Source organism: Mesoplodon mirus (assembly GCF_964341445.2).
Source record: "Mesoplodon mirus genome assembly, chromosome: 2".
Taxonomy (NCBI): domain Eukaryota; kingdom Metazoa; phylum Chordata; class Mammalia; order Artiodactyla; family Ziphiidae; genus Mesoplodon; species Mesoplodon mirus.
This window is the reverse complement of record NC_138977.1, coordinates 27,506,351-27,529,974: the sequence shown is the minus strand read 5'-3', so window position 1 is coordinate 27,529,974 and position 23,624 is coordinate 27,506,351. Positions and strand designations below refer to the sequence as shown.

Genomic DNA, 23,624 nt, shown 5'->3' with positions numbered 1-23,624 from the left:
CTGACCCTTCTGGGTCAGTGGTTCTTTTCCTTTTTGGTCCCTTTTCCTTATGTTTTTTTCTCAAGCATCTGGCGGATGCTAGTTATTTATATTTTGATTAATGTAGATAATAGGCATTGTTTTCTCTAAACAGGAGCACTGATTGAATTGCCCCCAGGTACCAGTGCACCTCGACCTGATGGTTTCTTCTGAGGGTGTGTGAGCACGTGGCAGCAGGTGGACAGGCTGGAAACCTCCCCCTTCCCGTTCCAGACTTTACACTTGTGTAGCAGCTTCCCCGTTGAACATAGCTGCTCTAACTTTATTTCCTCAGTGTGAATTACGGAGATATTAAGCCTAAATTTCTGCTGTGTTCTCTAATACCTAATTCACAATAGAGATTCTAGTCCTTCATTTTCTTTAAATTTTGGTTTTATCCTGGGTACAAACAACTAATACCGACTTTTTGTTTGTAGGGTAGGGAGGGAGGAGGGCTGATTTCATGGTTACCGTCCAACTGCTCACTTAGGACATTTGGGCCCACTTATTTCCAATGTAACTCTCTGGTGGGGCATGTTGGTATGGGGGGCGCTTTGTGTGTGTATGGCGGGGAGACTGGGGGTACATGGGAGCTCTGTGTTTTCTGCACAGTTTTGCTGTGAACCTGAAACTGCTTTAAAAAATTAAGTCTATTAAAAAAAAAAGGCAGGTAGTATCCTTTCCTCGATTCACACAGGGACAGGTACATGGAAAATAAAAGACATAATGCTCTTGTTAAAAAAAAAAAAGTTGACAAAACCAATGAAAAGATAGTGTTTCAAGCAAGAATGGTCTGAATATCAAAGGAGTGGTCTTGGGGAAATTTTGATGAAGGCTTCTAATGCTTTTGCTAAAATTATCCCCTCTGATTTGACTGTGAAGGTATAAAAGTGAAGTTTGCTGAATAATGTGGTTATAAATAAAATGTAATAGAAATATAATAAAAACAAATTTGATTAATTCCTTGTTTGAAGACTTAGGTTATAAACAAATCTATATACTTATATACCTATAATATAAAATTTATTTTCATAATTCTTCCCTTCAGTTTTATTGAGATAAAATGGATATACAACACTGTATAAGATTAATGTGTACAGCATAAATATTTGAAATACATCATGAAATGACGGTCACAACATGTTTAGTGAACATCCGTCATCACAGATAAATACAAAATTAAAGAAATAGAAAAAAATTTTTTCCTTGTGATGAGAACTTTAGGATTTACTCTCTTAACCACTCTCATATATTTATATAACATACAGCAGTGTTAATTATATTTATCATGTTGTACATTATATCCCTAGTACGTTTTTGTCTTGTGACTGGAAGTTTGTGTGTACCTTTTGACTACCTTCATCCAGTTTCCCCTCTAGCCCCGCCCCCCCGCCTTGTGACCACAAATCTGATCGCTTTTTCTATGAGTTTGTTTTTGAAGTATAATTGACCTACCACACTATGTTAGTTCCTGTTACACAACATAGTGATTTGATATTTCCATACATTTTAACTTGATAACCAGGGTAAGTCTAGTTACCTTATGTCACCATACAAAGATAACATAGTTATTCCCCACATCTTACATTTCATATTCGTGACTCATTTATTTTGTACCTGGAAGTTTGTACCTCAATTAATCTTCTCCCTTTTCTACTTCTTTCCTCCCCCTACCACCCTCTCATCTGGCAACCACCTGTTTGTTCTATGTATCTATGACTCTGTCTTGTTATGTTTGTTTATTTGTTTTGTGTTTTAGATTCCACATATAAGTGGAAAGACAGTATTTGTCTTTCTCTTTTCTCTGTGTGACACTTCACTTAGCATAGTACTCTCTGAGTCCAAGCGTGTTGTCACAAATGGAAAGATTTCATTCCTTTTTTATAGCTGAGTAATATTCCACTGTGTGTGTGTGAGTGTGTGTGAGAGAGAGAGAGAGAGACACCTTTATCCATTCATCTTTTGATGGGCACTTAGGCTGCTTCCATATCTTGGCTATTATAAATAATGCTGCTGTGAACGTGGAGGTGCATGTATCTTTTCTAATTAGTGATTTTGGTTTCTTCAGATAAATACCCAGCAGTGGAATTGCTGGATCATATGGTAGTTCTATTTTTAATTTTTTGGAGGAATCTCCATATTGTTTTCCATAGTGGCTACACCAATTTACATTCCCATTAGCAGCGCACAAGCGTTCCCTTTTCTCCGCATCCTCACCAACACTTGTTATTTGTTGTCTTTTTGATAATAGCCATTCTGACAGGTATAAGGTGATACCTCATTGTGGTTTTGATTTGCATTTCCATGATGATTAGCAATGTTGAGCATATTTTCAGGTTCTGTTGGCCATTTCTGTGTCTTCTTTGGAAAAATATCTATTCAGATCCTCCACCCATTTTTTTAAATTGGGTTGTTTGTTTTTAACGTTGTGTTTTATGGGTTTTTTGTATATTTTGGATATTAACAACCTATCAGATATATTGTTTGCAAGTATCTTCTCCTGTTCAGTCAGCAGCCTTTTTGTTTTGCTGATAGTTTCCTTTGCAAAAGCTTTTTAGTTTGATGTAGTCCCATTTGTTTATTTTTGCTTTTGTTTCCCTTGCCAGAGGAGACACATCCAAAAAATCTTGCTAAGACCAGTGTCAAAGAGTGTACTGATTATGTTTTCTTCTAGAAGTTTTATGGTTTCAGGTCTTACATTTAAGTCTTTAACTCATTTGGAAATTATTTTTGTGCATGGTGTGAGAAAGTAGTCAAGTTTGTTTCTTTCACATTTATTGAAGAGGCTGCCATTCTCCATTGTATATTGTTGCCTCCGCTGTTGTAGATTAATTGCCCATATAAGTGTGGGGTCGTTTCTGGGCTTTTTTTCTGTTCCATTTATCTGTTGTTTTTTTAGTCTCTATTTTATTTATTTCTGTTCTGGTCTTTATGATTTCTTTCTTCCTACTAGCTTTAGGTTTTGTTCGTCCTTAATTTTCTAGTTCCTTTAGGTGTAAGGTTAGGTTATTTATTTGAGATTTTTCTTGTTTCCCGAGGTAGGCTTGTATCACTATGAACTTCCCTCTTAGAACTGCAGGTCCCTTCATTTTTCTGAATTTGATTGAAAATAAAATTGTTTAGAAAATGAACTGTATTAGGAAATAATGAAACAGAAGTGAAAAGTAAATTTACACCAGGATTGGTGGTGCTGAACTCTTTTGGCTTTTGCTTGTTTGTAAAACTTCTGATCTCTCCATCAAATCTGGATGAAAGCCTTGTCAGTATTCTTTTTTTTAAATTGTATCTATTTGCACACTAATAGTGTATATGAGTTTACATTTTCCCATATTTACACCAGCTTTATTTTTTATTTTTTTCGCCATACTGTGTGGCATGTGGGATCTTAGTTCCCTGACCAGGGATTGAACCTGTGCCCCCTGCAGAGGAAGTGCAGAGTCTTAACCACTGGACCACCAGGAAGTCTCTGGGTACAGTATTCTTGGTTGTAGGTTTTTCCCTTTCATCATTTAAAAAATATCATGCCACTCCCTTTTGGCCTGCAGAGTTTCTGCTGAAAAATGAGCAGATAGCCTTATGAGAGTTCCTTTGTATGTAACCTGTTGCTTTTCCCTTGCTGCTTTTAATATTCTTTTTTAAATTTTTGCCACTTTAATTATGATGTTGATTTGGTCCTCAGTGTGGTCCTCTTTGGGTTGATCCTGTTTGGGACTCTCTGTGCTTCCTGACCTGGTTGTGTGTTTCCTTTCCCAGGTCAGGGAAGTTTTCAGCTGTTATGTCTTCAAATATGTTCTCTGCCACTTTCTCTGTCTTCACCTTCTAGGACTCCTGTAATGCAAATATTAGTGCACTTGATGTCTCTTAAACTGTTCTCATTTCTTTTTATTCTTTTTCCTTTTTTTCTGTTCTGCTCTAGTGACTTCCACTACTCTGTCTTCTAGCTTGATGATCCATTCCTCTGTATCATCTGGTCTACTGTTGATTCCTTCTAGTGTATTTTTTCATTTCAGTTATTGTATTCTTTGTCTCTGGTTAGTTCTTCTTTATATTTTCTAACTCTTTTTTTAAATTATTTTTTTGGCATCATTGGGTCTTCGTTGCTGCGCACGGGCTTCTCTAGTTGCGGCAAGCGGGGGCTACTCTTCATTGTGGTGCGCACACTTCTTATTGCGGTAGCTTCTCTTGTGGAGCACGGGCTCTAGGTGCTCTAGGTAGTTGCAGCATGTGGGCTCAGTAGTTGTGGCACGTGGGCCCTAGGGCGCATGGGCTTCAGTAGTCGCGGCACGTGGGCTCTAGAGCGCAGGCTCAGTAGTAGAGTGCATGGGCCTAGTTGCTCTGTGGCATGTGGAATCTTCCCAGACCAGGGATCAAACCCATGTCTCCTGCACTGGCAAGTGAATTCATAACTACTGTGCCACCAGGGAAGTCCCTAACTCTTTGTTAAAAACTTCTAACTTCTCACTCTGTTCATCCAGTTTTCTAACAAGTTCTTCGATCATCTTTATGATCATTACTTTGAACTCTTTATTAGATATTGCCTATCTCCACTTCACTTTGTTCTTCTTCTGGGGTTTTATCTTGTTTTCATTTGGAACATATCCTCTGTCGCCTCATTTGGCCTAATTTGCTGTTTTTATTTTTATGTATTTGGTAGGTTGGTTACATTTCCTGACTTTGGAGAAATGGCCTTTTATAGGAGACATCCTATGAGCCCCAATAGTGCACTACTCTCTGGTCACTAGAGCTCTAAGGGTGCCCCGCATGTGGGCTGTGTGGGTCCTTCTTGTATGGCAGGCTGACTACTGGGGCACTCTGGTACACGTGGCTGGCCCACATCCATCAGTTGCCAGGCTCTGCCTCCTGCAGAAGCTGCCTGCCAGTGGTGGGCAGGGCTGCGTCAGGAGGCAGCTGGCTGCAGATGGGCAGAGCCAGGTTCTGGGTTGGGTGGTAGTGGGGCTGGGGTCCCGGATCTAGTGTTGGCCTCCTGGTGGGCGAGGCTGGGACCCAGGGGATCCCAGGGCTGGTGGACAGTGTCTGTCCCCCAGGTGTCTGTGTGCTCAAGGCAACTTAAGGCTGCTGACCTGCTAGTGGATGGAGCTGCGTGTCCCCACCTAGCTAGCTGCTTGGTCTGTGATGTTCCAGTACTGTTGCTGACAGGCTTGTGGGTAGGTCCAGGTCCAGGGTCTAATAAGCTGGAGGGAGGATTCCAAAGTGGTGCTTCCCAGCACCAGAGTCCCTGTGGTAGAATGAGCTCCCCAAGATGACTGCCACCAGTGTTCGTGCCCGCAGGTTGAGTCCCGGTTGCTTCTGCCTCTCTGGGCGGCTCTCCAAGATGAGCAAGTGGGTCTGACCCAGGCTCCTTTCAGATTACTGCTTCTGCCCTGGGTCCCAGAGCGTGAGAGAGTGCAGTCTGTTTCCACTCTCTAGCTCTCCAGAAAGTAAGCCCCGCTGGCCTTTACAGCCAGACATTCTGGGGGCTCATCCTCTCAGTACAGAGAAGAGTCAGGAAGAGAAATGAAAAATTTTTGTGTAGGCTATGAGGTAAAGGTTAAGATTCAGTTTTTTGTTTTCCCTTTTTTTGTATATGCTATCTAGTTATTTCAGCTCTACGCCTCTTATTTTACTCTAAAGTTTATAATTTGTACATTTATCACAGTCTGACTTCAAGTAATATTACATTACTTTGTGTATAATGTAAGAATCCTACAACAGTATATTTCCATTTCCTGTTATTCTTTTATGCTATTTTTGCCATACATTTTTTACACATGTATGTTAGACCATAAACTTTTTTTTTTTTTTTTTGCGGTACGCAGGCCTCTCACTGTTGTGGCCTCTCCCGTTGCGTAGCACAGGCTCCGGACGCGCAGGCTCAGCGTCCATGGCTCACGAGCCTAGCTGCTCTGTGGCATGTGGGATCTTCCTGAACCGGGGCACGAACTCGTGTCCCCTGCATCGGCAGGCGGACTCTCAACCACTGCGCCACCAGGGAAGCCCGTAAACTATTTTTTAAAATTGATTCCTTCATGTAGACCTAAGAGTCTTCCTTTACATTTGTTTTTGTGGTTGAATTTTTATAACAAACTTCTCTTCCCCAACATTTGTGCTAACAAAAGTAAACTTCTGTCCCTTTTTCTCAATGAAAATAAATTCAGTGAGTAGGTTTCAATTAATAAGATTTAGCAATATTTTTTAAAAATATTTATTTATTTATTTTGGCTGTACCGGGACTTAGTTGCAGCACTTGGGATCTTCGTTGCCGTGTGTGGGATCTTAGTTGTGGCATGCAAGATCTTTAGTTGAGGCACGCAGGCTTCTTAGTTGCGGCATGCAGGCTTCTTAGCTGCAGCATGCATGTGGGATCTAGTTCCCCAACCAGAGATTGAACCCGCGCCCAGTGCATTGAGAGTACAGTGTCTTGGCCACTGGACCACCAGGGAAGTCCCTAGCAGTATTTTTATATTTGAAAATAATCTCTCACAGATGTTGGATCTTTACACTAATATGCATCAAATTAGAAGTTTCTGATTTTTGAGTCTTTGGAAAGTTCTCTTTTGGGGTCTGTGAATTAGGTTCTTTAATTAATTAATTTTGTACTTATATAAAACATTTTTCTTTTTCCTCCCAGTAACTCATTTTCATCCTGTGGATTTCATCTTAACTCCAACATGATGTCTGGTTCTAATGGTACCAAAGAGAATTCCCACAACAAGGCTCGGACATCTCCTTACCCAGGTTCAAAAGTTCAACGCAGCCAGGTTCCTAATGAAAAGGTAGGCTGGCTTGTTGAGTGGCAAGACTATAATCCTGTGGAATACACTGCAGTCTCTGTCTTGGCTGGACCTCGGTGGGCAGATCCTCAGATCAGGTGAGTAAATTAGTTGGTGTTAGCCGGGTGTAAGACTTTTGGAGAAGGTAATGGTTGTATTTGTAAATTATCATTTTACAGTTGAAAAATAGTTTTTATCCAGTGCTTGACTTTGTTATAACTCAGTTTCCACATTTGCTTGAATTCTTTTTTTAAAAATTATTTATTTATTTATTTATTTTGGCTGTGCCAGGTCTTAGTTGCGGCACATGGGCTCTTAGTTGCGGCGTACGGGCTCTTAGTTGTGTCAGGCGGGCTTCTTAGTTGCGGCATGCATGTGTGATCTAGTTCCCCGACCAGGGATTGAACCCAGGCCCCCTGCATTGGGAGCACGGAGTCTTACCCACTGGACCACCAGGGAAGTCCCTCACATTTGCTTGAATTCTTGCCAAAGCTATTGAGTTCATTTTTGTTTATTCTTTTGGGGGTTTTATGATGATCTTTCCAAATAGGTAAATCTATTTTGTTGTGGAGTTTTTTATTTTATGAAATGACAAGTGGTGGTCTCTGTTTTCATTTCTTTTGTTTGGGTTATCAATAACACATTTTGTGGTTATTTTCCAACATAGCTAGACTTGTATTTGAATAGTGAAAATATTTTTCAGAAACTTTTTCCAGATTACTAAGAACAGGATGATGATAAAATTAGACCAGTGTGAGAAGATAGAAAAGGGATAGAAAAAGGAGAGAGAAAGAGGAAAAAAAATAAAGTCAAGCAAAAATGTTTTGACTAAATTCAGAGAAGTGCTGTGTTGATTCACATTTTATATGTATGTTTCTTTTGATAAATATAATGATAGAATTGTAAAATGTGCTAACTATGAGCTAGGCACTGTACTAAATATTTTATAACCATTATTTTATTTTATTCTTATAACTATTCTGGAAGGCAGACAGGGTTGTTATTTCTACTTTATAGAAAAATAAACACACACAAAAAATGGAGGCACAGAAAGTTTGTCCTTTGCATATGGTCGGTCATGTAGCTAGTAGATGGTATAGCTTGGACTTGAACTCAGCCTGACTTCAGATTTCATGCCCTTAACTACTCTGCTAAACTGCTGCCCTAGTTTTGGAACATTTTATAAGTTTGATTTAATGGGTAAATTTATTATAAATGATAGTCCTCTCAAGGCCTTATTTAGTCAGTTAAATAAGAATTGTTGCTAGTTGGATTGATCCAGTATTCATTAGGTTGTTAAACTTTACCAGGTCACTTATTGCTGTGACTTGATTTCTACCCACAGTTTCCTTATTTAATCCAAAGGTGTGTTTGTGATAGTACTTGGATTATTAATTAATCATGAAGCTAACGTGTGGAGAAATTATTAGCTGTAAATGAGTTCCATTTCCCTCATTTTAGAGGATATACATGTTTACACATATATTATACATACACATTATGTACAATTAAAATTAATGATGTTGCCAGGGGTCCTATACAGTGTAAACAGAGGAAGACAATACATCTTCTTATTTTTCATTCAATTTGTGTTTTAAAAGTTAAATTTGTATCACTATCTAAATCAAGCTTTATTACTAACGTTAATGCTTCAATTATAACTAGAGTCATGCTTTTTTTTTCCCCCAGAAGATGGCTCCCTTTATTTATCTAAAATTTTATTATGAAACATTTCTAACATACAGAAAATTTGAAAGAACTTTATGGGGAACACTCATAAATCCACCACTTTGATTCTTTTATCAACATTTTATTATCCCTCCTCCTTCCATTTTGTTTTCTTGATGTATCAGTACATCTCCCCCTATATACTTCAACAAGTATTTCATTAACTAGTATTCATTATTTATTTAGTTTCCTTTCTTTTATTTTTAAATTTTTTATAGAAGTATAGTTATTTACAATGTTGTGTTAATTTCAGGTGTACAGGAAAGTGAATCAGTTATACATCTATCCACTCTTTTTTAGATTCTTTTCCCATATAGGTCATTACAGAGTATTGAATAGAGTTCCCTGTGTTATACAATAGGTCCTTATTAGTTACCTATTTTATATATAGTGGTGTGTATATGTCAATCCCCATCTCCCAATTTATCCCCCTGCCTCCTTTCCCCCCTGGTAACCGTAAGTTTGTTTTCTACATCTGTGACTCTATTTCTGTTTTGTAAATAAGTTCATTTGTACCATTTTCTTAGATTCCACATATAATGGTGAATTTCTAGAGTCCCAAGAACATTGTAACTCGGGTTTTATAATTTCATGATTTTTACCATTTAATTATTTTTACATGTGTGTTCAATGGAAGAATGGTTAGAAGTCTTGAGAAAATGTCTGGATCGTTCAAGTTGGAAATTATTTCCAAAACAGAGCACAAATATATCTATTCTCTTGCTTATTGGAATTAAAGCAAGAAAACAAGTGAAACTTATGTCAGAACTGCCCATGAACTGCCCAGTGCTATATAAATATTCACTGCCAGTGCAGTTATGTCAGCGATTTCATAATGGGGAGGAAAGTAGTTTATTTATAGCTTAAAAAATTTTTTTTGAGTATGACATACAGGCAGTAAAGTATACATTTCTTAAGTATGCAGGTGTAGCTCAGTAAGATTTTATATTTATATAACTCTGTAATCCAGAGTTATATCCAGATCAAATCTGGAACATTTCCAGCATATTATATCTCTTTTAATCTACATCATGGTTATTATGAAGTTTGTGGGTGAATTCATGTTTTGCGGGTTTACTTTGATAAAAGTATTAATCAGTGTACATTTGAAGAAATTAAAATTACTTTGAAACAGTAGAAATGACAAAGGAATCTTATTTTTAGAACTATAGGAACCATTAATTGCCATATTGTGCCCACGCACACTTCCACTTTGCCAATAGTAACATAGACCTTCTTGTAGTGTGTGGGAGGAGCTCCAGTTTGTCTGCCATTGGTCCTTCCCAGAGGGGTTACCACACATACCCTTGTCTTACAAGGTGTTTTGGTTAAACAAATTTTCTTTTTCCAGAAACTGTTTTGAAGGAGTTGATGAATCTGTAAATGAAAACTAACTAAAGTTGTAACTAAAAATTTAGTCTCAAGGATACTGCTTTTATAAATAACTGACTGGCATTATTAAGCTGTTGGTAATATTGGGTCATTATTGCTGATTTTGCATTGGTATTCTCGTTACAGTGAAAGCAGCTTTTCGCCAAAGTTTAATGAAAAGGATGGCCACGTTGAGAGAAAGAGCCAGAATGGCCTGTATGAGATTGAAAATGGAAGACCTAGGTAGGTACCGGGGATGGGACATCTTACAATAATGGGTCTCTAAAAGGTAGAAAATACTGTCAACGAAAATTCAATTAACAATCAAGGTAAGAAGAAGAAAGGGAATTTTATTCAAACCAACTGAGGATTATAACCCGGAAGACAGACTCTCAGAAAGCTCTGAGAACTGTTTCACCTGTTCGAAGATACAGTCATATACATTTTCGAGATGAAGGACTGTACATTAAAATGACATACCGATATTTTACATAAAGTTCACCTAAGATATACAGTCCAGGTGAGCACATACAAAGCAAGCAGCAAGTCACCATGACATCTTTCAGCGTTGGGAAAGAGTGCCATTCTTTTAAGAAGTTACATGGCTAGTGTCAGAATAAAGGGGAAAAAAGTGGATTTTTATGGTCAAGCAGGCACTCCCATCTTTGAGGAGGTCTGGTTACTGGGCAGTGCAGATGCACACTGCACATTAAGGAAGGAGGGTGGAGGCCCAGACGGACACAGAAAATTTTATGTTTAAATTTTCTTGTCCTGCCTTAAAATATACATTTTATTTTATCAATATAATTAATGTTTATTGAGTGCTTGTATATGCCAGACATTGTATGAAAGAATTTATGTATGGGATCTAATTAAATCGCCACAATAACCCTGTGGGTGGATATTTTTAGTTCCATTTACAGATAAGGAGAGAGAATGTAAGTTGTTTGCACACAGTGAGTAAGTGGTAGAGACAGGGTTTGAATGCATCTTCTTGTAACCTTACCTTGAAGTAGAAATAATTACAGTTGACTCTTGAACAAAACAGGGGTTGAACTACACAGACCCACTTATACATGGATTTTTTTTCAATAGTAAATATTACAGAATTACACCATCTGAGTTTGGTTGAATCCCTGGATGTGGAACCACAGATACAGGGGAACCGTGTATACAGAGGGCTGACTATAAGTTTATATGGGAGTATTGATCAAGGGTCAATTGTAATTGAATAAATTAACAGAGAAGGAAAGGATTAAAAACTGTATTTCAGTAGTTATTTATAAAATGAGATCATACCTTAAAGTAAGAATTTGTCCAAATATATAAGAGTAAAAATAAAAATAACCCAACAATTTAACATCAAGTATCTTTTTGTACTTTTTTTATTTTTAATTTTCTTTTAGCATGCTGCACAGCATGTGAGTGGGATGTGGGATGTTAGTTCCCCGACCAGGGATCGAACCTGTGCCCCCTGCAGTGGAAGCACAGAGTCTTAACCACTGGACCGCCAGGGAAGTCCCTCTTTTTATACTTCTAAAAATGATTTTTCTACACAACTCCAAAATTTTCCATTTTCCTTAAGAAGACATTATACAAATTAGGAAGAAATGTAAAAATTAGCGTGCCTCAAATAAAACAAAAAAAGGATCACAGATTTGGTAATCATGCTTATTACCTTGTAAAAATGTTGCAAAAACTAAAATATTTTTAATTCTTCTAAGACTTGGAGATAGTAGAGCTCCTCTCACCCCAGCCTGATCTTTCAGTTTTGCTAAGTTCTTTCTTTGTTCATTACTTACTTGCCTTTCTATGTTATTGAACCTTTTCAAGTCAAAGTGTCCATGCATTTGACTTATTCCTCAGATTCTTTTCTGGGTAAAATATATTAAAAGACATGTACGTATATAAAAGGATAGTCAGCAAAGGCAAGATAGCCTGTTGTTTTAGTCAAGACTCTCTGACTAATGGAAACCAACTCTAGCTTGCTTGAGTGAAAAAGTGAACTTTACCACAGGGCTATAGGATCATCTCAAGCCCAGAGCAGAAGTGCAGCTAACTTTAGGAACGGGTGGAGTTGGAAATCCATTAGAACTGTCTCTCTGCTTTATGTCTGCTTTTCTTTATATGTTGCCTTTGGTTTTCTTTTTCTGCAAACAAGTTTCTCTGCTGCTCAGGCTATAAGATAATCTATGTGTCTTTTCTACAGCTTCTAGTTTATTAGTAACAGGCTTGGTCATCTATAAAAACTAACATTATCTCTCTTAATACTGGCTTTGATCATTTGTATTCAGGGGTGTATGGTTACATGGAATAGAACATAGCTGCTGACCACTCTGCCCCTCCTGAATTTGAAAAGGAGAATTATCGTCACCTGGCCAGGTGTCTTGTCTTTCTGTTTTTATTTGCAAGTCTTGCTGAAATATTTCTGAGACTAGTATAAAACAATATAAAGATTCACTCAACTTTAATAAAAGTCACAGGGAAGACCAGAATAAAAAGAGATGGCTGAAAAGGAAAATTTGACAGGTTGTTTATTTACTTTCACATACTGGGAGAATCAAAGATATAACATTAAATAGGTAAGATTGCAGATTAGGGCATTTCATTTTACGTAATAAAAGTTGAACATTTAAGGAATATTGGAAGAAACTGGAAGAAAATCACTCAGGCATGAGTGTTGCTATGTTTATCTGACAGACTTTTTAACATTGGGTGTGGCATTAGGTTAAATAGTAGTTGGCATTTTTATAAAATTGTTTTAAAAAATGGAATTTGGTATATTTGAAATCTGGAAGTATTAAATACTTCTACCTCATTATATGCTACAAAATATCTATTACTGTTAATAAAAATCTAGAACCCACTGTGAAAAAATGGACTTTAAAATGTAACAAACTATTTGAGTGAAACAGGTTGTAGGAGAGTGGAGTAGGAAAAGAGGATGTTGAGAAAGTGAAGCGTGGGTGTCCTCAGTAATAAAACATTGCTGTCGCAGAGGTAGACGATGATTAGGCGCGGAGCATTTCATTCTTCCAGATTTGAGTCCAGTAAGGTTCTAGTTTGAATTTTGAAGTATAGGTGAAAACTGAAACAAATTCTTGTATTGTAGAACAACTGTGGAAATGAGATCCTCCTCCTGGATCAAGCCCAAAGCTTAAGACAAGCACAAAAGAAAAGTTAAATAACACTATAAGGAAATGTGTACTTTGAGTGTCAAATACGTAATAGTGTTACTGGATTTGTGTAGAGATATTATTTCCTTCTTATTGCTCTTACTACCTTGTTTTGGGCCATATCAAGTTGTGTTAAAAAAGATGAGCACATTCAATTGATTTTATGGGTTTTTTTTTTTCCAGAAATCCTGCAGGACGGACAGGACTGGTTGGCCGGGGGCTTTTGGGGCGATGGGGCCCCAATCATGCTGCAGATCCCATCATAACCAGGTAAGAACTAAAAACACATTTCAGTAGCAAAGAGCTAGGTAATTGGATAAATACAGACTGTACCATGTTTTTACATATCCATTATACACACACACACACATGCACACACACAGATGTATATATGTATATGTATGTGTTTTTATTTATTTATTTATTTATTTTTTTTGCGGTACGCGGGCCTCTCACTGCCGTGGCCTCTCCCGTTGCGGAGCACAGGCTCCAGACGCGCAGGCTCAGTGGCCATGGCTCACGGGCCCAGCCGCTCCACGGCATGTGGGATCTTCCCGGACCGGGGCACGAACCCGTGTCCCCTGCATTGGCAGGCGGACTCTCAACCACTGCGCCACCAGGGAAGCCCCTGTATGTGTTTTTATATAGAGTCATCCCTTGGTATCCTGGGGGATTGGTTCCAGGACCACCCCCTGTGCCTCAAGCAGATACCAAAATCTGTGGATGCTTAAGTCCCTTACATAAAATGGGGTAGTACAGTCAGCCCTTCTTATCCATGGGTTCCACATCTATGGATACAGAGAGCCGACTGCATATACGTGTATATATATGTGTGTGTGCACACAGACACGTATATATACATTCATATGCACACACATGAAATCTATATTTTAAAGGGACGTTATGTAAAATTATAGTGATGTGATTTAAGTGTAAAGCTGTAGTTTTTTTTTTTTTTTCTTTTTTTTGCGGTATGCGGGCCTCTCACTGTTGTGGCCTCTCCCGTTGCGGAGCACAGGCTCCGGATGCGCAGGCCCAGCGGCCATGGCTCACGGGCCCAGCCGCTCCGCGGCATATGGGATCCTCCCAGACCGGGGCACGAACCCGCATCCCCTGCATCGGCAGGCGGACTCTCAACCACTGCGCCACCAGGGAGGCCCAAAGCTGTAGTTTTATGTTGTGTGAGTAGGTTAGGCCTCATTTCAACAAAGTTAGTTCACCACACATTTATTGAGCATCTATTTGTTCTCAGAATTGAGTAAGTGCCTTGGTGCATATGAAAGAGTATAACAGTCCTAAGTTTCTGCTTCCTGTCATTGAGGAGCTATGTTCTCATTTGCAAGATAGAAAATATTAAATAAAGAAACATGTCAAAGTAATATGGATGACACAGGATGCTTCAGAAACGTAGAGAATCAGATGTGTGGGACATAATGATGGTAAACCAGAGCACCCAAGAAAGGTATTATGAAGAGGTAGACTGGAGCTGAACTAGAAGCTTAGATAGGGGGACGGGAGGACGCCTAGGAACAAGGCTTGTAGTAATATCTATTTGCGTTATTGAGGGACAGTGAAGAGACCAGTTTGGTTGAAACAGAAGATCCTTGTAAGAGAATAGCGGATGATAAATAAGACTTAAAATTAATTTTTATGTCATTCTATTGTGGAGAATATAAAATGCCAAAGTTAAGGAGTATGAAATGGAGCCATTGAAGGTTCCAGGACGGGGGGAAGGCATTCTCTTCCTGAGGCAGATCTATCTGGTAAGCCAAATCATAGTCAGAGGGTTCCTCGGTCAGCATGAATCACAGTAAAGGAGGTAGGGGAATGTCATGTTTAGATGGATTGTGCCATCTCCACTGGAGTCGTCTTCCCGACACATGTGGAATATTCCATCATCTCTGTCATTCTTTTATTTATTTTTTATTTGTAGGATTTCTTCACTGACAGCCTCTCTCCTCACATGTGACTGTCATTTTCCTTCTTTAAATAATGCAGATACCCTCAATATTGCTTTTTTAGTTTTGATATTTTGAGGGCTTTCCTTTCTTACAGGAGACTTTGTTCTCTCTGATCTGGGATATGATGATGATTTCATAGTTTAACTCTAAGGAAGCTTATTTTCAAGCTTCTGGGGGAGGCACCAGTTCTCTCCCCATCTTATTCTCGTATTTGCCCATCCAATTTCCTCTGACAAGAGGTATCTTTACCCCACACCCAACCGCAGTTTTATCTTCCATCTCTTCATTCATCCATCCACCCACCTACCTGCCTGCCTGTCTCCCTACGTACTGACCTACTTCTGTCCATCTAGAATTCCTTCAGAAACTTTATGGTTTAAGTGAGATGAGAAGAGTTAATATAGTCTTATTAATGAATGTAGTTAAAATAATATAAGTAAATATTAATGGTAGTATCCGTTTCTTTTGATTTTGGTGAGGCTGTCTAAAGGCAGGAAGGTGTGAAATATTTGAAGCAGGAATGCTAGCAAAGGGACAAGAAGCAGAAAAGGGAAGCCAGAGTCTTGAAAGTTAAGTTAGTCCTAATTAGCTTATCTTTATCTGTGGTGAGCCAAATAGCAACTGAGAGTAAACACGGTGACTGTGTGTCAAGTCGTTTTGAAATGGTAGACTTTCTGAACTTTATTCTTATACAGATGAGAAAACTGAAGGCTTAGAGATGGTCCAAGGCTATAAAAGAGCCCACAAGTGGCAGAAACTAGCTTTCAACAGTAATCTTAAGTTGATTTCTTTGCTATCTCAGTAATACATATATTATTAACTGAGGAGTCCCTTCAGATAGATGGGTGGCAGTAGAAATGGAAGGAAGAGAAGAAGGAAGGGTGTTGAAGAAAGAATCGACAAGATTAAATGAACTGTTAAAAATATTGCTTTACTCCAGGCACTCTGCTAGGTGCAATTATTAGTTTTTACATTTGTTTCTCACAGGAACTCCTCAAGGTAGGTATTAACATATCTATTTTATAGTTCTGAAGGTGGAGACTTACTGAGGTAAAGTGACTTGCCTCAATCTTGTAGATCTGAAATTTGAAACAGGGGTATTTGGCTCCAAATATTGTGCTTTCTCTTTTACACCAGTATTTCACTAATGAGTAATCATAAGAATCACACAGGCACTTTTAAAGCAAAGATTCTATCCCCTTTTCTTCCAAGTACTTCATGATGCAAAATAGCATTGAATCGTGCAGAATTTCACAAACTTTCTTGTTCAGAATCCCCAGGGAAAGTGTTAAATGTTTAGATTCCCAGATATTTCTCCTAGAGATTTCCCACGTATAATGGGAAGTTATCAGAAGTTCCTGTATATCTTTTAAAGTCGAAATGACAAGGGAAGTGTTAATATATTCTTGTGAATAAACTCCGGTCAAAAGTTAATGGCGGGGCTTCCCTGGTGGTGCAGTGGTTGAGAGTCCGCCTGCCGATGCAGGGGACACGGGTTCGTGCCCCGGTCCGGGAAGATCCCGCATGCCGTGGAGCGGCTGGGCCCGTGAGCCATGGCCGCTGGCCCTGCGCGTCCGGAGCCTGTGCTCCACAACGGGAGAGGCCACGGCAGTGAGAGAGGCCCGTGTACTGCAAAAAAAAAAAAAAAAAAGTTAATGGCGGTATGATTTTCTTTCCTGTTTGGTTAGAAATGGGAAGGTGTGGACCATCAGAAGTAGGGAGGGAATATCAGTCGTACATAGGAAAATCATGAGCATCTAATAAATGTTAATGAGGTTCACTAGTTAAAATGATACATTTTTTCTGTTGTATCAAGAAATTTTGTTTTAAATTTAGTGACCATGTATTTGGTACTAACAAAAACATAACAAGAAACGACTGTTTAAAATCCTTAAATGAGTCCACTGAGGATAAATCTGAGAATGTAAATGTGATATGCAAGCTTTTCATCATCTGTGTGGTCCTGCCTTTTTGCCCAGCAGCATCTCTCTGTATTCAGCTTCTCTTCCCAGGGCTCTAGCCATGACTGGCCGGCCGGCTGGCTGGCTGAGCAGCAGAGGCTCTGTGTTCGTCTTTGTTTTCCCAGCTCCTTGCACGTGAAGTGTAGTGGGTGCTGGTAAACGTTTGTGAGTGGACAGAACCATCATTTGCCCCCTTATCCCTCCTCTTACCTAATTAGTGTAAATCCTGTTTGTTTAATCGAAGTAAAATAGTATAGTGATTAAGAGTGCAGGTTCTGGAACCAGATTGCCTGGGTTCAAATCTCGGTTTGCACAACTTTTTTCCTCTGCAACCTCAGGCAAGTGATCCCCTTCTCTGCGCCTCATTTTCCACATCTGTAAAATAAAAACAACAATACAGCTACTTTATAGGCTGGTTTTGAGGCTTAAGTGGATACATACATTAAAGCACAACAGGATCAGGTCCATAATAAGTGCTATATAAATGACTTTTAAAAAGTAAAGGCTAAAAAAGAAAAAAGTGAAGGTAAAATCTGTCTTTTCTCCATTTTCGCTGTCTCTGCCTTCAGTCCTGTCCTCATCGTCTTGTACCTGGACCATGGTAACAGTCTTCTAGCTGGTTTTCTTGCCTCCAGTCTTGCTTCCCTCCAAACCAACTTCCACACTTTTGTCAAAGTGAGTGAGCTTTCTAAAATACAAATTGCTAATGGCTTTTTCCCTGCTTAAAAAATATTCTCTGGCTCTCTAAGCAGATGAATTTGATGAATTCTTTGCATACTTCTCCAGCCTCACCATCTATCTTTCCCTCCCTGATGCTTATGTTGCCACATATACTTTCAGTTTCTTGAATACATTATTTTATTTTATAACTTTGTTTCCTCTCTCTGGCATCCTTAAAAACAGATGTTGTCTTCTTATACCAATTATTCTTTCATTTCTATTTACTGTACTCATCAAGCTGTCACTCTTGTAGTTTATTCACATACATGTCTAGCTCCACTGCTAGACTATGAACTCTTCTGGGGGGGAATTATGGGTTAGATATGGTATTCATCCACAATATAAAGAAATTTGGGCACTCATATCTAAACTACTATATTCAAAAAAATTTTTTAACATCTTTATTGGAGTATAATTGCTTTACAGTGTTCTGTTAGTTTCTGCTGTATAACAAAGTGAATCAGCTATACATATACATATATCCCCATATCCCCTCCCTCTTGCATCTCTCTCCCACCCTCCCTCTCCCCCCCCCAGGTGGTCACAAAGCACTGAGCTGACCTCCCTGTGCTATGCGGCTGCTTCCCACTAGCTATCTGTTTTACATTTGGTAGTGTATATATGTCCATGCCACTCTCACTTTGTGCCAGCTTACCCTTCCCCCTCCCCGTGTCCTCAAGTCCATTCTCTATGTCTGTGTCTTTATATCTGTCCTGCCCCTAGGTTCGTCAGAACCATTTTTTTTTTTTTTTTTAGATTCCATATATATGTGTTAGCATACGGTATTTGTTTTTCTCTTTCTGACTTACTTCACTCTGTATGACAGACTCTAGGTCCATCTACCTCACTGCAAATAACTCAATTTCGTTTCTTTTTATGGCTGAGTAATATTCCATTGTATATGTGTGCCACATCTTCTTTATCCATTCATCTGTCGATGGACACTTATGTTGCTTCCATGTCCTGGCTATTGTAAATAGAGCTGCAATGAACATTTTGGTACATAACTCTTTTTGAATTATGATTTTCTCAGGGTATATGCCCAGTAGTGGGACTGCTGGGTCATATGGTAATTCTGTTTTTAGTTTTTTAAGGAACCTCCATAGTGGCTGTATCAATTTACATTCCCACCAAGAGTGCAAGAGGGTTCCCTTTTCTCCACACCCTCTCCAGCATTTATTGTTTGTAGACTTTTTGTAGATGGCCATTCTGACTGGTGTGAGGTGATACCTCATTGTAGTTTTGATTTGCATTTCTCTAATGATTAGTGATGTTGAGCATCCTTTCATGTGTTTGTTGGCAATCTGTATATCTTCTTTGGAGAAATGTCTATTTAGGTCTTCTAAACTAGTATATTTTATTGAGTCTCATGCGGAGTGATGATTAGATCATAAGCTTTCTTTTTTGGTTTTGTGCTGGAAGTTCAAAATCTTTATCTTTGCCTAAGGGACTATTAAAACAATTCTTAAAATTCGGCAGGAGGAAGTAGATGTGGTGGGTGTAGGGAAGGAGAAGGGGAGATTTATCAACATCTTTGTGAAGGAGGCTGTGGTTAGAAAAAGCACATTCTGAAATTAACGTTGCCTCGATGCTTTAAAAAAATGCAATTCAATTTGAAATATAAAATTAAATTAAAGGATAGTGTGAGACTTCTTTTATCAAAAATGGGAATAAAGATTGAGAAGTACTTTTCTTGAGACCAACTGAACCTGTATCATATAATCTGCTTTTCTGAAAAAGTAGGGCGAACTGTTAAAAGCAAATATTACAGATCTTTTTCACTACTTAAAATTCTTAAAAAGCATCCTTGGATTAAAAAAAAAAAAACTTTTATAACCCTTCTTTTAAATTCTGTTCTGCTTTTAATTTTTTTGATAACTTTTACTTTAAGTAGTAAAAACTGTTTATATCTTGAATTTTTATTATGGAGACTATAATATCCTTTATGGAAAGTAGACATTTGTCTTCGTTTGTAACAGTGCTAAATAAAGAATATTTTTAATACAAAACAATATTTCTTTACAAAACTAGCTGATTTGAGGTAAATTTATATATACTCTGTTATAAAGAAAAATATATCTTTATAGCTTTGTCTTAAGTTTGAAACAGAACCTTGGTCTTTGTTCTAAATCAGTTATGACCTTACATTACTGTTATAGGTGGAAAAGGGACAGAAGTGGAAATAAAATTACCCATCCCATTTCTGGGAAAAACATCTTACAGTTTGTTGCAATAAAAAGGAAAGACTGTGGAGAATGGGCAATCCCAGGGGTAAGCATTAAAATTAAGTCAAATCAGTGTTGTAAGTTCTTTTTAGTTGCTTTATTTACTACAAGGTTATTGTGTATGGATCTTTTCTACTTCATTTATTCTCCATTCCTCCCCAGTAATTCTTTTGCAATGAAGTATCATTGTCAATGACAAACGTAGGATAATACAACAAAGCTGTTAGAATCTGAGTCTTATTCTAAAACCCTTGGGAAAGAACATGGACTTTGGAGTTAGACCTGGGCTTGTGTTTTGACCTTTTTTCCGCTTTGAGCTAGTGATCTGGAGTTCAGACCTTTGTTTTAAAAATAATCATATATATTTCACAGGATTATTAGAGATAGCATATAAAGCACCTGGTATAGTAGATACTCACTAATGTTGGGTTTCATCTCAGAACTCAACACCTACTCCAAGCCCAAGGTAAGATTTTTAGTATTTTTTAAAAGATAACTCTATTACTGTTCCTTGTAGTTTTTTGAGTTTTCATAATATCATCGGGAAGAGTATACTTCTATTGGGTTCACGTCAGTAGTATATTTCAAGGGGCTTTTAAAAATGTGTATGGGTTCAGTAGTGGGTTTTATATTTTATGCCATATTGTGAAATGGAGATAGTTTGATGAGAGGATGGCTCTTTATATACACATTCTCCTATCTGCAGGAATGGGTTTTTTTCTTTGTAGGGTAAAATGGAATGAAAATGAAGGTTGTAGCTGACTGTGACAAAAGCTTAGGCTAATTATAAGAGCCAAATAGTCAAACTTCAGTCAGTGCTGAATGCAAAATACAATGATATCATCACAAGATCTTATATTTTTATTGTCATTTGAAATTCTGATCAGTCGGAACTGTTGTCGTTAATATAATTTTGAGAGTCGTTGATCTACTCAGTATATTTTGAGCATTTGCCTTTTGTCAGCTAATATTTTAGACATTGAGGATACAGCAGAGCAACATAAACAAACATCCTTGTCTTCTTGGTGCTCACACTCCACTGAGGGAGACAGATAATATAACATAAACAAGTTACTGTAATGTTAGAAGGTGATAAATATCAATATTAAGAAAAAAACTAAAACAAGGAAGGGGATTAGGAAGTGTTTGAGAGTTTGCAGTTTTTGATAGGGTGGTTAGAGAAGGTCTCCTGAGAAGGTGACATTTGAGTAAAGATTTGAAGGAGGTGAATGAGTGAACCATGTGGATATCTGGGGAAAGCATCTTGGGCAGAAGTCATAGCAGGTACAAAGGCCTTAAGGTTGGGATATGTCTGGCACATCCTAGGAACATTGAAGAGGTCAGTTTGGCTGGAATGGAATGACCAATGGGGAAAGTATCAATTTGCTGTATTCTTTCTTGCCTCCATCCCTTCCTTCCATAGCTTGACTTTGGAAGATACCAGGAAAGGAGTCTGACTGGCTCAGTTGACCGTAGGCTAACTTTGGACTAATTACTATGGTTGAGTATATGGGATATGCTGCCAAGCTGCTTCTACTAGAAACAAATGATTTAGAGAAGAGCATATCACAGAAGATTATGGGCAGATAGAGCAATATATGTCCACTGTATCACTCAGTAAATATCTATTGATTGAATTAAAGCTTATTAATTTTTTTAAACAAAAATGTGACTCTTAGGGGATGGTGGATCCAGGAGAGAAGATTAGTGCCACACTGAAAAGAGAATTTGGTGAGGAAGCTCTCAACTCCTTACAGAAATCTGGTGCTGAAAAGAGAGAATTAGAGGAAAAGTTGCACAAGCTCTTCAGCCAGGAACATCTAGTGGTAAGAAATGAAGATTTCCAGGAAGGACTTAGTCCTGGGGATTAATGAAAATTACTTAAAGTTCACCTGGAAATCTGGTAGATCATTTTCTGAATAAAGTGAAATACTTGTATATTTGAAATACACGTTCATAAAAACATTAAATTGTAGCTCTTCACTGTAAATAGACTTCTACTTAAATTTTTATAGTCCAACTTTAGGCCAGTTACATCATTTACTATAATACATTTTTTCCTCTTAATTTTTCTTTAGGTGTGAGCTAATGTGACACTGAGTTCACCCATCTAACGGAAAATCTTTTCTTTTTAAAAAAATTTGCATGAATTCAGCTTTTTTGAAAGGACATTTACATTTTAAATTATGTTATTCAGCGTTTTTCTTGTTCACAACCATTTAAGTCTCATGACTTTTGTTTACATACCCTTTGTGATTAAAAAAAATCACTTTATAAGGTATATGTGCACTAATAATAAAGAAAAGGGTGGATTTTCTTTTTTATTGGCTTTTCTTTGAATTGCTTTGTTTTCTTTCTAGAATTAGGATTTCTTAATTATTTATCTATCAATATGCTGTCTGGGTTTCGGGTCACATTTGTGTTAGATGGCTAGATCCAAATCTTTTCACGTATTAATAGCTTAAATATTAGTCTTTACTAACCTTATTTATAGATTTCTAACTAGAAGAATCTATCTTTGTATGTCTAAAACTATAATCACAGAAGTTATTAAAACAGAAAAATACTTATAGACGCTTAAAAAAAATCATATGGCCCAAATATGACTATTCTCAAATTCTGAAATTAGAGTCTGAGGTGTTGAGGGTTTTATGAATTTTAAAGCTGCCTCAGAATGTTCTTGAGAATATTGTTCCCTGGGAAATTTATTTATTTATTTTAAAAAAATTTTATTCTTTTGATGCTATTGTAAACGGAATTTTCTGTTTTTTAAAAAATATTTATTTATTTAATTTATTTATTTGGCTGTGCTGGGTCTTAGTTGCGGCTCACGGGTTCCTTAGTTGTGGCATGTGAACTCTTAGTTGCAGCATGCATGTGGATCTCGTTCCCTGACCAGGGATTGAACCTGGGCCCCCTGCATTGGAAGCGTGGAGTCTTAACCACTGCGCCACCAGGGAAGTCCCTGTTTTCTTAATTTCATTTTCACGTCTACTTTTTTTTGGCCGAGCTGCATGGCTTGTGGGATCTTAGTTCCCCGACCGGGGATTGAACCTGAGTTCTGGCAGTGAAAGCACTGAGTCCTAACCACTGGACCATCAGGGAATTCCCTCCCTGGGAAATGTAAAACAAGCGTATGGAATGCTACGTTAAAGGCCCTGTAATATTTACATTTCTTTTTTTTGTGATAAAAAGCACATAATGTATAATTTGCCATCTTAACCATTTTTAAGTGTACCTTTCACTAATGTTAATTAAATGTGCATTGTTTGCAACAGGATATTTCTGATTCTAATGAAGGTAGCATGCTCTTCTCTACCCATTCCTGTTCACCTTACACTTTTTTTTCGGTCTATCTCCTTTTAAAAATAGATATATAAAGGTTATGTTGATGATCCTCGAAACACTGATAATGCATGGATGGAGACAGAAGCTGTGAATTACCATGATGAAACAGGTAATTTTACTTATGTTTATTAAGCTAACTGAATTGGAGGATCCAATTTAAGTGAAGCAGACTACTGGGGCACAATTAAATCTGGACTATTTTAGCATTTTAACTCAATCAACTACTGGTTATAGGATAATATTTGTATGAAAGCAGGTTGTTTATATTAAAAGAATATGTAGAAGAACGCTTTAAAAGTGTCACCAGTAGGGCCTCCCTGGTGGCGCAGTGGTTGAGAGTCCGCCT

At 37.9% G+C, this 23,624-nt stretch overlaps 1 protein-coding gene across 1 annotated transcript in view; it reads left to right on the top strand.

Moving 5' to 3' along the window:
- The window catches only part of NUDT9 (nudix hydrolase 9), a 32,996-nt gene that overhangs the window by 1,441 nt on the left and 7,931 nt on the right, over nt 1-23,624 (top strand). Inside the window, exons 2-7 of the mRNA XM_082611649.1 lie at nt 6,647-6,886; nt 10,035-10,130; nt 13,247-13,333; nt 19,865-19,976; nt 21,610-21,756; nt 23,303-23,387. Of these exons, the coding sequence (XP_082467775.1) occupies nt 6,647-6,886; nt 10,035-10,130; nt 13,247-13,333; nt 19,865-19,976; nt 21,610-21,756; nt 23,303-23,387 (767 nt within the window). The remainder of the gene's footprint in view (nt 1-6,646; nt 6,887-10,034; nt 10,131-13,246; nt 13,334-19,864; nt 19,977-21,609; nt 21,757-23,302; nt 23,388-23,624) is intronic.